The 14,721-nt window shown below is 41.3% G+C and overlaps 1 protein-coding gene and 1 long non-coding RNA gene across 5 annotated transcripts in view; one reads left to right on the top strand and one right to left on the bottom strand.

Annotated features, from left to right (window-relative positions):
• The window catches only part of DDX52 (DExD-box helicase 52), a 31,462-nt gene extending 25,550 nt beyond the window's left edge, over positions 1-5,912 (bottom strand). For 2 of the 4 annotated variants that reach the window (XR_002517869.2, XM_021928283.2), the window contains exons 1-2: positions 5,778-5,901; positions 4,567-4,765 (exon numbers count right to left, since the gene is read on the bottom strand). Coding sequence is in view for 3 of the 4 variants with exons in the window: in XM_021928283.2 (XP_021783975.1) it covers positions 4,567-4,765; positions 5,778-5,864 (286 nt within the window). In the remaining variant the exon portion in view is untranslated. Of the gene's footprint in view, positions 1-4,566; positions 4,766-5,777 lie in introns of all 4 variants that reach the window. The other 2 variants (XM_003912885.5, XM_021928282.2) reach the window with 1 other exon arrangement.
• Positions 5,201-14,268, top strand: LOC103878810. The gene is made up of 3 exons (XR_639159.4): positions 5,201-5,295; positions 5,480-5,624; positions 12,959-14,268. It is a non-coding gene; the product is annotated as an uncharacterized LOC103878810 (long non-coding RNA).
• Positions 14,269-14,721: the final 453 nt, after the last annotated feature.

The raw sequence follows: 14,721 nt of genomic DNA, 5'->3' as shown, positions 1-14,721 counted from the left end.
AAGAGGTGGAAGTGGTCCAGTGAAAGCAAAAGTTGACAAGTCAAGAGCAAAGGCAACGGCAATAGGTTTTTTGGATGTGCAAGGCACTTTGCTTGTTGACTTTCTGGAAGGCCAAAGAGTAGTATCTGCTTATTATGAGAATGTTTGAAGAAAGCCAAAGCTTTAGCAGAAATTTCTACAAAAAAAATTCTGCTAGAATTCTAATTGGGATTGTGATGATTCTGAAGATCACTGTAGGGAGAAAATACTGAGTTGCCTAAAATATTGGTATGCCTCTCCACTCTACTGGATTTTATAACATATAAGGCCATAGTAATTAAAACAAGCTAGTATTGGTATACAAATACAGAAACAGAAGAGGTCCAGAGACAGACTTGAATATATATGGAAAATCAGTATACAATTAAAGTTGCATTAAAGTCCAATAGAGAAAACACAGATTATCAACATATGATATTAAGACAATTAGTCCACATAAGACAAAACACCAACATATGGTATTAAGACAATTATTCAGACATCTGAAAAAAATTTTAGTTCCCTATTCACTCCTTATACCAAATAAAATTCCACAGGGTCAAAGATTTTAATATAACAAATTGAAACAAGAAAACATGGAAGTTTGCTGTTGTTTTTTGTTTGTTTGTTTGTTTTGAGACAGGGTCTTGCTCTGTTTCTGTCACCTAGGCTGGAATGCAGTGGTGTGATCTCAGCTCACTGCAACTTCCAACTCCTGGGTTCAAGTGATTTTCCTGCCTCAGCCTCCCAAGTAGCTGGGATTACAGGTGTGCACCACCACATCTGGCTAATTTTTTCATACTTTTAGCAGAGATGGAGGTTCACCATGTTGGCCAGACTGGTCTCAAATTCCCTACCTCAAGTGATCAGCCCACCTCAGCCTCCCAAAGTGTTGGGATTACGAAGTGAGCCAGCTTAGAATTTTAAAAAAACAAACTTAATGCACAGAAGGCCAAAAAGTAAATAAATAAACAAGACAAGTGACATATGACAATCTGGAAACATATTTGTAAACATAATATGCTAGACATAGAGCTAATTTCCTCAATATATGAGGTTTAATAAATTAAGAAGAAACAGATGAACAATGTAATACGATAAGGGAACAATGTAATACAATAAGGGCACAATGCATATGGAGAGACAAATTTACAAAAAGAGGAAAGTCTTATACCTTGCTGGAAGGCATCACAAAGTAGAATGACTTTAAAAAAAATTTTGTTTCCTTTATGAGACAGTTGGTACTAAATGACCCAAATCATTACTAATTCATAAGCTCTTCAATTTTCCAGTTAAAAATAGATACATGCGGCCAGGTGCAGAGACTCACGCCTGTAATCTCAGCATTCTGGGAGGCTGAGGCGGGCGGATCACGAGGTCAGGAGATCGAGACCATCCTGGCTAACACGGTGAAACCCCGTCTCTACTAAAAATACAAAAATTTAGCCAGGCGCGGTGGCGGGCACCTGTAGTCCCAGCTACTCAGGAGGCTGAGGCAGGAGAATGGCGTGAACCCGGGAGGTAGAGCTTGCAGTAAGCCGAGATCATGCCACTGCAGTCCAGCCTGGGCAAAAGAGCGAGACTCCGTCTCAAAAATAAATAAATAAACAAACAAACAAACAAATACATAAAGATACATGCCTGGCCAGGAGTAGTGGCTCACATCTGTAATCCCAGCACTTTGGGAGGCCAACGTGGGCGAATCACGAAATCAGGAGATTGAGACCATCCTAGCTAACACAGTGAAACCCTGTCTCTACTAAAAATACAAAAACTAAATTAGCTGAGTGTCGTGGTGGGCACCTGTAGTCCCAGCTACTAGGGAGGCTGAGGCAGGAGAATAGCGTGAACCCAGGAGGCAGAGCTTGCAGTGAGCCGAGATCATGCCACTGCACTCCAGCCTGGGCGACAGAGCGAGACTCCATCTCAAAAAAAATAATAATAATCGATACATGCCTACACATTTATCATACATCTATGATCTAAATACATTTGTTGCCACAATGGTTACAGTACACAGCTGTATATTTCTGGTGGCCCAACATTTGAATCATTTTGCTAAGTTTGTGGCATGTCTTTCTTATTAATCATGGTAAAGGTTTTATCAAACTTCCTTGCAGCCAGGGAAGAATGACTTTTACTGCAGCACTGTAACAGCAAAAGCATGCAAACAATGTAGTAAATGTCCCTCACACAGTTACATGTCAAATTGATCATGGGGCATCCCTACAGTGTATGATGGGCTACTATGCTGGGTTAACAATGAATAAGGCAAAGTATTTCCTACTGATGGAGTGTTTCTGGTGGATAAATCTGTTTGCTAACTCTGCAATTCCACTTCTAAGAATTTATGGGACAGATATACTCACATACACATGCAAAGATAAGTAGAATGACACTTCAAAACTACAACAGCAAAAATGTGAAAACTACAAATATCCATCACAAAGGAACTTGTTAAATCAATTATGCAATACACAATGGGATACAATGCTGTGTTAAAATAAACAAGGCAATGTACTTCCTACTGATTCCAAACAACCTCCAAGATACATTGTTTTTAAAAAAGAGGAAGGTAGTAAGAGAGGTTCCCAACAGAGTGTATATAGAGTAATCAAAGTATATAGACATAGTATGTAGAGTATTTGTTTTTTTTTTTTTGAGTCAGGCATAAATACATGGGAATAGAGTGTCCCCAGAAAAATACAAAAGAAACTGATTAACAGTGGCTGCCTCTGGAGAAATGGGACTGGAGATAAACAATAGGAAGGAACTTTACTTTTCATCATTGTATAACTCAAGTGTTTACCAAAAAAAGGTAAATGATTAGGAAACTTTATATTATAGATTTAAAAAATATATAAATAGCCCTAGAGTACAAGAAAAGAAAAACAAACAAACAAACAAACAAAAACGCCTCTGTAGCGCGGTGGCTCAAGCCTGTAATCCCAGCACTTTGGGAGGCCGAGACGTGTGGATCACGAGATCAGGAGATCGAGACCATCCTGATGAACACAGTGAAACCCCGTCTCTACTAAAAATACAAAAAACTAGCCGGGCGTGGTGGCGGGCACCTGTAGTCCCAGCTGCTCGGGAGGCTGAGGCAAGGAGAATGGCGTGAACCTGGGAGGCGGAGCTTGCAGTGAGCTGAGATCTTGCCACTGCACTCCAGCCTGACTCCGTCTCAAAAAAAAAAAAACGCCTCTGTCCACGCAGAGTAAGAACAAACAATTTGCAAAAGGTGAAATGTTAATGTCAAGTAAAGCATACAAAAATATGCTCGACCAGCCAGGTGCGGTGGCTCATGCCTGTAATCCCAGCACTCTGGGAGGCGGAGGCAGGCAGATCACGAGGTCAGGAGATCGAGACCATCCTGGCTAACACGGTGAAACCCTGTCTCTACGAAAAATACAAAAAATTAGCCGGGCACAGTGGCAGGTGCTTGTAGTCCCAGCTACTAGGGAGGCTGAGGCAGGAGAATGGCACGAACCCGGGAGGTGGAGCTTGCAGTGAGCCAAGATTGTGCCACTGCACTACAGACTGGGCGAGAGAGCAAGACTCGTCTCAAAAAAAGCTCGACCTCCAGGAGATCGAGACTATCCTGGCTAACACGGTGAAACCCCGTCTCTACTAAAAAAAAAAATACAAAAAACTAGCCGGGCATGGTGGCGGGCGCCTGTAGTCTCAGCTACTTGGGAGGCTGAGGCGGGAGAATGGCGTGAACCCGGGAGGCGGAGCTTGCAGTGAGCCGAGATCACGCCACTGCACTCCAGCCTGGGAGACACAGCGAGACTCCGTCTCAAAAAATAAAAATAAAAAAATAAAAAAAAAAAGCTCGACCTCACTACTTATCAAAAAAATATAAATATAAAATAGTTTCAGGCCAGGCACGGTGGCTCACGTCTGTAATCCCAGCACTTTGGGAGGCCGAGGCAGGCGGATCACAAGGTCAAGAGATCCAGGCCACCCTGGCCAACATGGTGAAACCTCATCTCTACTAAAAATACAAAAATTAGCTGGGCGTGGTGCCACATACCTGTAGTCCCAGCTACTTGGGAGGCTAAGGCAGAAGAATCGCTTGAACCCAGGAGGCAGAGGTTGTAGTAAGCCGAGATCGCGCCACTACACTCCAGCCTGGCGACAGAGCAACACTCTGTCTCAAAAAAAAAAAAAAAAAAAAAAAGTTTCATTCATTAGCTTGGCAAAAAAATTAACACCAATAATATTCAGCACTGACAAGGACTTGGGAAGTCATTTTGTAGTATTTTTCAAAGAAAGGGTACATACCCTTTCACCATATGATGCTACTTTTGGGATGGTATTCTGCAGAAATAACAGTACCTGTACGAAAGGATTTACACATGTAAGTATCTTTACTTAAAATTATCTTTGCTGTAACAATATTTCTAATGGCAAATACCTGGAAATAACCTGAGTGCCATCAGCTGACAAATGACTTTATTGTCTGACTTGTAACCATAAGCCTGTATTATTTTTATAACTGAACAAAATTAAAGCGAAAACACATAACAGATATCAAACACTAACCTGAAGTCATCATCTTCCTTTTTTTCTTGCTCTGCTCTTTCTTCCTTTCAGTTAGGCTCTCTTCTTTTTTCTCTTCATTTTGGGGCTTCTGATGTGTTTGTGATGCTCCACACACACCCGGGACAGACTTCTTGTTCCCAAAAAAGTCCAGTCCCTGAAGCACCTCCGAAGAATCAAAGTCATATTTCCTTTTTCCTATCTAAAACCCAAAAAATTTAAAATGAAACCTACTGACAGAAGACCATTCCTTTCATTCAAGCAAGATTGTCCAATGACTCCTCTTTTCTACCTTTTCAAGTATCTGTCGAGCTAACAAGTGTCTGGGCAAATAGAATCTGAAGAGATCTACTCTGACCTCATAATAGTAACAAATTAATATTAGCAATGAACACATATGCTTACTAAATGTCAAGCAGATTTCTAAGCATGTTTATACATATTAAATTGCTTCATATTTACAACTCAACAAAGTAAATAGCAGTATTACGAATGAGAAAACCAAGACATTCGGAAATTAAGTAACTTGAGGAAGGTCTCAAAATTAGTAACTGGCAGACTTAGCATTTAGACCCAGATAATCTGGCTCCAGAGTTCATACTGACTAGTTAGAGAAAGAAGAAACACATGTCACACACACATACACATTCAAACAGCAAAGTAGACATTCAATATTTTCCACAATTGGGGCCCAACTGACTTCCCCCGATTTATCACTCACTACTTCTCTAGGTAAGATCCCCCATTTATAAATCGCTCTTCTCATTGGTTACTTAAGCCATGGGGTTGAAGCAATAAAAAGAACCACGCCCGGTACAACTATACGCTTGCCAGGCCAAACTTGGGGAGACTATAGTGAGAGAATCTGTTTTCTCCATCTTTGGTTGTTTCTGTTTTCGTAATTCCTTTCCTCTAGGTTCGGAGAAAAAGTTCCTTTTGAAAGGAGGATTCCAACTTTGAATAAGAGGGAGGAAACAGCGTTTCCGTGCCAGGCCCAACTAGGTCTACAACAGGATAGTTAAAGAGCTCATTCAGAAGGCTTCAACCGACTAGGTGTGCAGGTAAGCTGAACACAAAAGGAAGCAAAATACCCCAAGGGGGGTGAGAACCAGGCCACGCATGTCCATGTGCGCCGGCCTCCCCCCGCAGCGGGTTCATTCCCGGGCTCCTGCTCCTTCTCAGTTACTCGGGCCTCGGTCCCTTGGGCACAGTACCTGGAATCGAGCTGCGTCTGCCGAGAAACGTCTCGTGTCGAATTTGGCCCCAGCGCCGAGCCGGCGAAAGAGATCGTGGACGTCCATCTTTACCCAGTAAAGCGCCACCGTTCTACAGCGCCTGCGCAGATTACTTCCCGGGCCTCTGACAGCGCCGGAAGAGGGCGTGAGCGTAATTGGCTCCCGTAGGCGGAGCCTGGCTGGGTGAGAGAGAAGGGGGGTATTTTACTACCGTGTACTCCGTCATTATTTATCTTTTTTTTTTTTTTTTTTCCTTGAAACAAGGTCTCGCTCTGTCGCCCAGGCTGGAGCGCAGTGGCGCAGTCGCAGCCTCGAATTCCTGGGCTCAAGCGATCCTCCCAGCTCGGTCTCCCAAACTGCTGGGACTACAGGCGTGTGTAAATTCTTTTAAAAAATATTAATCAGTATCCTCCTTTGTTGGGCACTGTTCTAGACTTTGAGGGATACTTTAGTAAAGAACATCTTAAGATTTCTCGTCTTACGAAGCTTACATTTTAGTAGGAACAACAGATATTGTTAACAAATAAGCAAAATCTCTAAAGTAATAAGTGCTATGAAACAAAAAAGTGTAATTGATAGAGAAAATGATGGGGGAACTGACTTACTGAAATTCACTCTGTTGAAGTGATAACTTGAGCTAAGGAAGCAACCTGTCCAAGATCTGGGAACAGCATTCCAGACAGAGGAAACACGTGGCTGAAGAAGGGGAAAAAAATTGGAACCTTGAGGGAATAGAAAGAATGCCAGTGTTACTGGAGCCAAGTTGCAGTGTGATAGAGTAGTATAGATAAGGTTGGAGGGACAAACAGAAGCCAGATATCACAGATTCTTGTAACAGGGTCGTAGTAAAGAATTTGGACTTCCACCTTGGGAAACTATTTGAAAATTTTTATGGAGAGAACATGATTTAGTTTATCACATTTAATTTTTTATATTTATTGCATCTGTACGAAATTATTTACTGCTTATTGCCCCTCCCTCTTCTGGAATGTAAGTCCCTGAGCACAGGGATATACCTTTGCCTCACTGTGTATTCCCAGTTCCTGTGCACTTTGGTGAATGAATGAGTGGATGTTTCATAAAGGATTACACTGGCTATTTGGAGAATGGACCACAGAAAAACGAAGAGTGGAAACAGATTAGTCAAAGTAGAATGATGATCGTGGCTTGTCTAGGTTGGTATCTGTGCTGCAAGAGATAAATGGATAGATCTGGCGTGTATTTTGGAGGTAGAGCTAAATGTACCTGACGGATTTTATGCAGAGGTGAGAGAAAGGGAGGAATCAAAGATCACTCTTAGTTTTTTGGCTGAGTAGATGGCATGCCATTTACTGAGCTAAGAAAGCCTAAGAGAAGAAGGAGGGCTTTTTGGTACAAGTGAGACACGGAGGGTAAAATCAATTGTTATGTTTTGGATGTGTTAAGGTGCCTAGCTGACTTTAAGTGGAGATATCCAAGTAGGTAGTTGGTTCTGAATCTGAAGCTCAGGAACAAAAATTAGGGTTAGAGAAATTAATTTGGAAGTCATCAACATATAAATGATACAAAGGAGTTGCACCATATAAGCATTTAACTTATAAAAATTCAGTTACATGTATTTGACCAAAGAGAATGAGAAATACTTGAAATTGTATGGGTGAGTCCTTTACAATCAAGGAAAGCAGGTGTGAGGTGAGCATGAGGTGGGGGGTGTGAATCTGCCATTTCTCAGATAGATTCCGTCCCTTACTCCCTATTACAGTGGGTGGTGGTGGTCTTCCTGTCCCAAGTGTGTCTACTCTTTAAAAATAGGAATTTCCCAAGTACTTCTGTTGTTCAATAAAAATAATTTATCTTCGGTCAGGCACAGTGACTTATACCTGTAATCCTAGCACTTTGGAAGGCCAAGGTGGGCAGATTACTTCAGCTCAGAAGTTTGAAACCAGCCTGGGCAACATGGCGGAACTCCATCTCTACAAAAAATTAAAACATTAGCTGGGCGTAGTGGCACACACCTATAGTCCCAGCCACTTGGGAGGCTGAGGCAGGAAGATTGCTTGAGCTTGGGAGGCTGAGGCTGCAGTGACTCATAACAGCACCACTGTACTCCAACCTGGGTGACAGAGTGAGACCTTGTCTCAAAAATAAATAAAATTAATCTATCTCAACATAAGATGAAAACTCAATATTAGTGTATTGATCTTCAGTTTGGCACATAAATATGGCCAGAGCCATATATAAAATTAACATGTATGAAATGACAACTCCTGTGCTTTATGGATGACTTAGGGAATTAAAAAAAAATTCAACTTTATGAGATTTTTTTTCTTTATGAGCTCATTTAGAACCTAATCCCTATGTAAGTGGTAACAAACCCCTCTCCAAAAGCATGAGCCTGAATGTGATCACTTAGAGAAAATGCATGAATAGAGAAGAGAAGGGGACCCAGGACTGACCCTATGGTACTCTAATGCTTGGAGATCAGGTGGAGGAGGAGACACCATAAAGCAAGAGTCTGAGAAGAAGCAAGTGAAGTAGGAAGCAAGCAGTAAGGTAGGAAGACCAGGAATTTGGCATCACCAAAGCCAGAGGGAAGTTTCAAGAAGAAGGTAGTGATCAACTATTTCAAAGGCTGTTGAGAGGCTGAAGACAGAAAAGATCACTGCATTTGGCAATGTGGAGGTCACTAGAGCCCCTGATAATGTCAGTTTCAGGGACATTGGTGAATGGAGATGACTGGTGAAGGTGGTGAAATGGAGATGGATGAAACCAACTCTTCCAAAGATTTAGCTAAGCAGGATAACAGAAATGGGGTGGGTGGTAGCTATAGCCAGATGTGAATTCAAAGAGGGTTTCCTTTTGTTTTTTGATGTTTTTAAATATGGGTGCTAGGAGATGTTTGTAAATTATGTAGGATGACCCAGTGGAAAGGTATAAATTGTTGACACAACAGAGAAGGGAGAATTATGGGATGGGGATGGGATGGAATTTTGTCAGGGTTTATTGGAGGGCTGAGGAGAGAAGTGATATGAAATAATATTCTCTAACAGTGGGAAAATGAACTTACTGAAGAAAGACGGTAATAATTCTGGGCAATGAATGCCCATTTGAGGTTCGGGGCAATTAATTTAAAAGGAGACAAATTAGCATGATTCAGCCACTTAAATAAGGGTGTGAAGTGTATAGTGTTAGATTTGGCCAGGGATAAACTTTTGCTGGGTTAATATCATGGAAGGTTATGGCAGAGTTCTGCCCTCCCCACTCCAACAAAAAAAGCACCTGAGATTGATAGTTCAATAGAAGTTTAGCCACCTAGGACCGAAGAAGGAAGAGGAAGCCGCTAGGAATAATACTCTATGTTATACTAATAACTCAACTTGCTGCTTCCCTTTCAGAGGAAAGAAGAATTATATTGAGTGTTGAATATGTACTATATTCTTTACCTTCATAAGCGTGGACTTGGAGTTAAATAGGGCTGAGTTTAAATTCTCCCAGCCTCTTCACTATTAACTGTGATTTGTGATTTGGTCACATCAATCTTTCTGGGACTAATTTTTTTATTTGTAAAATGGGGATCATGATAGCTACTTTGGAATTGTTCGGAAAATGAAGCTAGGCTCATAGGCAGTGGTGTGTAGTGGAAGGAGTGTAGGTTTGGGGCATCAGAAAGACTTAACATTTGAGTCCAATTGTATTATTTATTAATTTGATAATCTTAAATGAGTTAGTTCACTGGTCTGTTCCTCAGTTTCCTTGTTGGTAAAATAGTGATTATAGGATTATAATATCTACCTTGATGTTAGGAGTAGCATAATTTTTCACCACACAGGGCTCAAAATGGTTGAGATGGGTCAGAATACTAGATATGTATAAAATCCTAATATGTGTGTATATATATGTGTATATATATTCTGTAGTTATTGTATAAAGCATTTGGAACAAAATCTCACACATAGTAACTTCTTAATCAATATTAGTTCTTTTCCATCTTTCAGTTCTTCCTTCTAGAGCAATAGTTCTTGACCCTAACCACGTGTTAGAATCTTCTGAAGAACTTATAAAACAAGTGACCAAGTGCAGTGGCTCACACCTATAATCCCGGCACTTTGGGAGGCTGAGGCAGGAGGATTGCTTCGGGCCAGGAATTCAAGACCAGCCTGGGCAACATAGGGAGACCCCATTTCTACCAAAAATTTTAAAAAATTAGCCAAGTGTGGTGGTGTACCTGTAGTCCCAGCTACTAGGGAGGCTGAACTGGGAGGATCACTTGAGCCTGGGAGGTCGAGGTTGCAGTGAGCCATGATCACACCCCTACACTCCAGCCTGGGCAACAGAGCAAGACCGTGCCTCAAAACAAACAAAAGAAAAGTGAGTCCCACCCCCAGAAATTCTGGTTTAATTGTTCTATACTGGTTCCTTAGCCTGTAATTTTTGAAAGCTTCTCAAGTGATTCTAATTGTAGTCAACATTAATAATCCACCTGCTGGAATTATATTTCTGAAGCCCAAATGTGGCCCATGTTGCTTCTCTGCTTAAAAACCTCTCATGATTCCCTATTGTCTACTGAATGTAGTCTGAACTATAACTTGTAGGTCAAACCTTAAGCAGTGGTTCTCAATGTTTATCTTCTTCAGCATTCTCAAGAACTATGACTCCCTCCCATAAACAGCTTCAGCTTGGGTTCAACTCTCAGTCCCAACACTTAACCAGCTGTGTGGTTACTTACCCTCTCTAAGCTTTAGTTTTCTTACCTCATTTCAGCTTTGCTTCCAACTCAGAACCTTTGTACTTATTTTTCTTTCTTCTTGAAATGTCCTTTCTTCCTTTCCTCCATGGAGAACTCCTTATATTCTTCAATACTCAGTTTATACATCCTGTCCTGAGAACTTACCCTGAATGTCCCCTCCTTGACATAGTCCATCTTTCTTTGAGTTTATAAGTACCTCTATTTTAACTCTTTTCCTATAGCATTGAAATGATATTTCCATGTATGTCCACAGACTTTAAGCTTTTTGAGGGCTGTTCCTACATCTCATTTATCTTCATATTGTTTGCTTTTTATGGAGTCTGTTTCATAGTAAGTGGTCAGTAAATCTTGTCGAATTAATGAAGTGAAATGAAATAGACAAAGATCCCTGAAACTGCCAACCTTAATGAATTTTGGAAGGGACCTTATGTTTTTTTGCTTAGTGCTTTGTGATAAATTTTAGATGAATGAATGAAAGAAGGCAAATAGAAACTATTAGACTTAGACCATTTCATACCCTTACAATGTCCAGCTGACTCATTAAAGGACCATTTCCTCCTGGGGAAAAAACAAAACAAAACAATTTAGAAGCATTGTCAACAAAAGCGGTGAGGAAACTGAATCATGGTTTTGTATAACTGGAATTTCTCTAAAAACCAGTACGGTCTGACTGGTAGACACACATGATTTGTCAGCTGGAGCAAGTGAGAACACAAAGTCTGTCTAACACTGCAGTGGAGGCTAGTTGGGATAACTTGTTGTGAATAGAATGATCACTCTGTGTCCTAAGAGTATGTTTTTGAAAACTTTTTCTCCACTCCTTGTTTATCGTTCAACAAACGTGGTGGTGGTTGTTTTTACAGTGTTTCTGGCATGAACTAGTAGGGCTTAGGGATCCAAAAATGAACTAAACGCAGTCCTTGGTCTCAAGGAGCTTTGAGTTTGCAAGAGACAGAGAACTGTTTGCAAACAGAGCGAGGAAATTCTCTAGGCACTGCAGTATAAGTTATAGAAAGTGAGGGAGTAAGTTGCTCTAGGGTGGCAGGATGGAGTGGGCTTTGTAGAAGGTTAGAAAAGACTTTGTAGAGAAGATAAAGCTGGCGTAGCCTTAACAAATAAAGTGTTGACCAATTAGACAAGACAGGCATTTAAGTAGAGAGAAGAGCAGCGCAACAAATGTAAGGAAGCATGAAATACCCTGTTGTATTTGGGGAGCTACTAGTGGCTCAGCAAAGCTGGAATTGGATGCTGCAGCAAGAATTGGAGCTGGACGGGTAGGTAGGGACCAGCTTGTGACGGGCCTTTTGTATACACTGAGGACTTTGAACCTGATCTTGTTGGCACTGAGAGCCATTAAAGGATGTTAAACCACTGATACAAACAGTTTTTAATTTAGTATTTATTTATTTAGAGACAGGGTCTCACCCTGTCATCCAGGCTGCAGTGCAGTGGTGCAATCATAGCTCACTGCAGCCTTGCCCTCCCCAGGCTCAGGTGATCCTCCCACCTCAGCCTCTCTAGTAGCTGGGACTACAGGCATGCACCACCATGCCCAGCTAATTTTTACATTTTTTTTTGGTAGGAATCGGGTTTTACCATGTTGCCTAGGCTGGTCTCGAACTCCTGGGCTCAAGCAATCCACCTGCCTCGGCCTCCCAACATGCTAGAATGACAGGCATGAGCCAGTGTACCTGGCAGTTTTTAATTTTAAAAGATCGCTTTAGCAGCATCGCAGAAGAGAGGTGAGTCTGGAATCAGGGAGACCAGGACAATGTTGAAATAGCAGTCTAGTGAGGAAAGAAGGCAGTGGCTGAAGGAAGAGGAGAAAGGAGCAGATCTAAAGGACATTAAGGAGGTAAAGTGATTGGATGTGGGAGGACAGTAGGAGAGGCAGAAGCCTAAAATAACTCCCAGGTCTCAAACTTAGGTGACTGAGTAGGGGTGAGCCTTTTCATGGAAAGGGGGAATGCTGAAGGGCTAGGTTTGTGTGAGGACTATATATTAATAGTAAGTTTAATTCTGACTATGTTGAGTTTGAGATTTTTATGGGACATTTGAATGAAGTTTCTAATGGGTATTTGAAAGTAGAAATTATTATTTCTTTGCAACGGGAGCTAGGAACTTCTGAATTATAACTTCAGGATCTTAATTTAAAAGTAAGTTGAGGAGAGGGTGATTGGCTATGGATAACAAACCCAGAAGCCATTCCCACAGTGAGACAAAAACCTTGCTTTCCCCGGGACTGAGTTTCCAATTTCAAATTATCAAGATTTACCAATAGTCTAGTACTTTAGAAATCCAAGTCAAGTACTTAAGAAATCCAAATTCTTACACTTTTTTTTTTTTTTTTTTTTTGCCACCAGTAGTCAACAGAGAGTACTTTTTAGGCTACAATGCAATGTAAGTGTAACTACTCAAATATTCTTTTACTCAGGACAGAATTGAAGTAAATATCGCAAGGACCAATGCTGACCTCACGGTGGCACTCCAGTCTTGGAATAAAGGGCTCTCTGGAATCATCTTATTGACCTCCAAATGGACAGTCCACATTGAAATGAAGAGTTGACATGAATTCTGGGCCCATAGACCCCACAGTTTAATTTCCTGAAGAGAATCTACCAAGGAATTTGCTTTTCTGTTTTTAAATCAGCTCTGGCATAAGGCTGGATCAATAGAATCGGTGTATAGTATGCCAGAATGTCTCCATCCATAAAAAATTTCATCAGGGTTCAAAACTAACCAAAATAATATCACCATTATTATTTATTAATAGATACCATTTGTTGAATGCCTGCTGTGTGCCACATTGGGTTCAGGGTACTTTTCAGATTATATGAGCTCATTGAACTCACAACAGCGCTATGAGGTTGATATTACAATGTTATTTTTCTGAGAAGAAACTAGGGCTCGGAGACGTCAAGTAGCTTGCCTCTCACATCATATAGGTAGTAAGTTGCCATACTGGGTTTTGAACCCAATCTGTGTGATTCCCAAGCTTGAGCTCTTTAAACAAGGCTGTGTTGCCTCATGTTATTGATGCCAAGATAAAAGCAGCAATTAATGAAACTTGGTTTTCTTCAGGTATAGACTATTTGGCATGAGGTGGTTTAAATAATATCATATTTAAGGAGATCTAATGAGGGCCCCTATTGTGAATTTGTGGCCTCTTCATGAAACTCTTTGCCACATATGAGAAACAGGATATTTACGTAGTCACAAAGTGTGTCCCACAAGCTATTGATGAATTACAAAGAGAAAAACTGAAAATTTACAGTGGAGCAACCTGGAAGATACCATGTGAATGAAATGGTCACAGTATAAATGGTAATATAAAAGTGGTAAAATATCAATATGTGCACCATGGTAATATTCTTTTGCTTTTATTGTGGAAGAGACAAAGGGACAAGGGAGGATTTGCTGACATTATTGGTCAGGAACGGAGTAGACGACTAATTCCTATCTTTGATCTCTATCTGTGAAAGCCCAGATCGCACAAAGATTTCCAAATGAAACATTTACCTTTCTAAGGGGTAGAGAATCATTCATGAATCCTAGACTCTATGCAAGGAAAGGCTCCCAAGAGAAAGATACAAATAATAAAATTCTAGAACAATGTTACAGTGTTGATTGTAGACTATGGGGAGTGGGATTTGGTTGTCCTACTAATAAAATGCTTAATCAGGAGTGTATGATTTATAAATCATATTTGTTAAGCGTTTTTTGTTTTTTTTTTTTTTTTTTTTTTGAGGCGGAGTCTTGCTCTGTCGCCCAGGCTGGAACACAGTGGCGCGATCTCGGCTCACTGCAAGCTCCGCCTCCCGGATTCACACCATTCTCCTGCTTCAGCCTCCCGAATAGCTGTGACTACAGGCGCCCACCACCACGCCTGGCTAACTTTTTTGTATTTTTAGTAGAGAAGGGGTTTCACCGTGTTAGCCGGGGTAGTCTCGATCTCCTGACCTTGTGATCCGCCCACCTCGGCCTCCCAAAGTGCTGGGATTATAAGCGTGAGCCACCGCGCCCGGCCAAGCTTATTGTTTTAATTTTTTGTATTTTTGTTTTGAGACGGAGTCTCGCTGTGCTCCCAGGCTGGAGTGCAGTGGCCTGATCTCGGCTCACTGCAAGCTCCGCCTCCTGGGTTCACGCCATTCTCCCGCCTCAGCCTCCCAAGTAGCTGAGACTACAGGCGCCCGCCAC

Source organism: Papio anubis, chromosome 17 (assembly GCF_008728515.1).
Source record: "Papio anubis isolate 15944 chromosome 17, Panubis1.0, whole genome shotgun sequence".
Lineage (NCBI taxonomy): Eukaryota > Metazoa > Chordata > Mammalia > Primates > Cercopithecidae > Papio > Papio anubis.
Note: the sequence above shows the minus strand (reverse complement) of the source record. Positions and strands in the feature narration are given on the sequence as shown.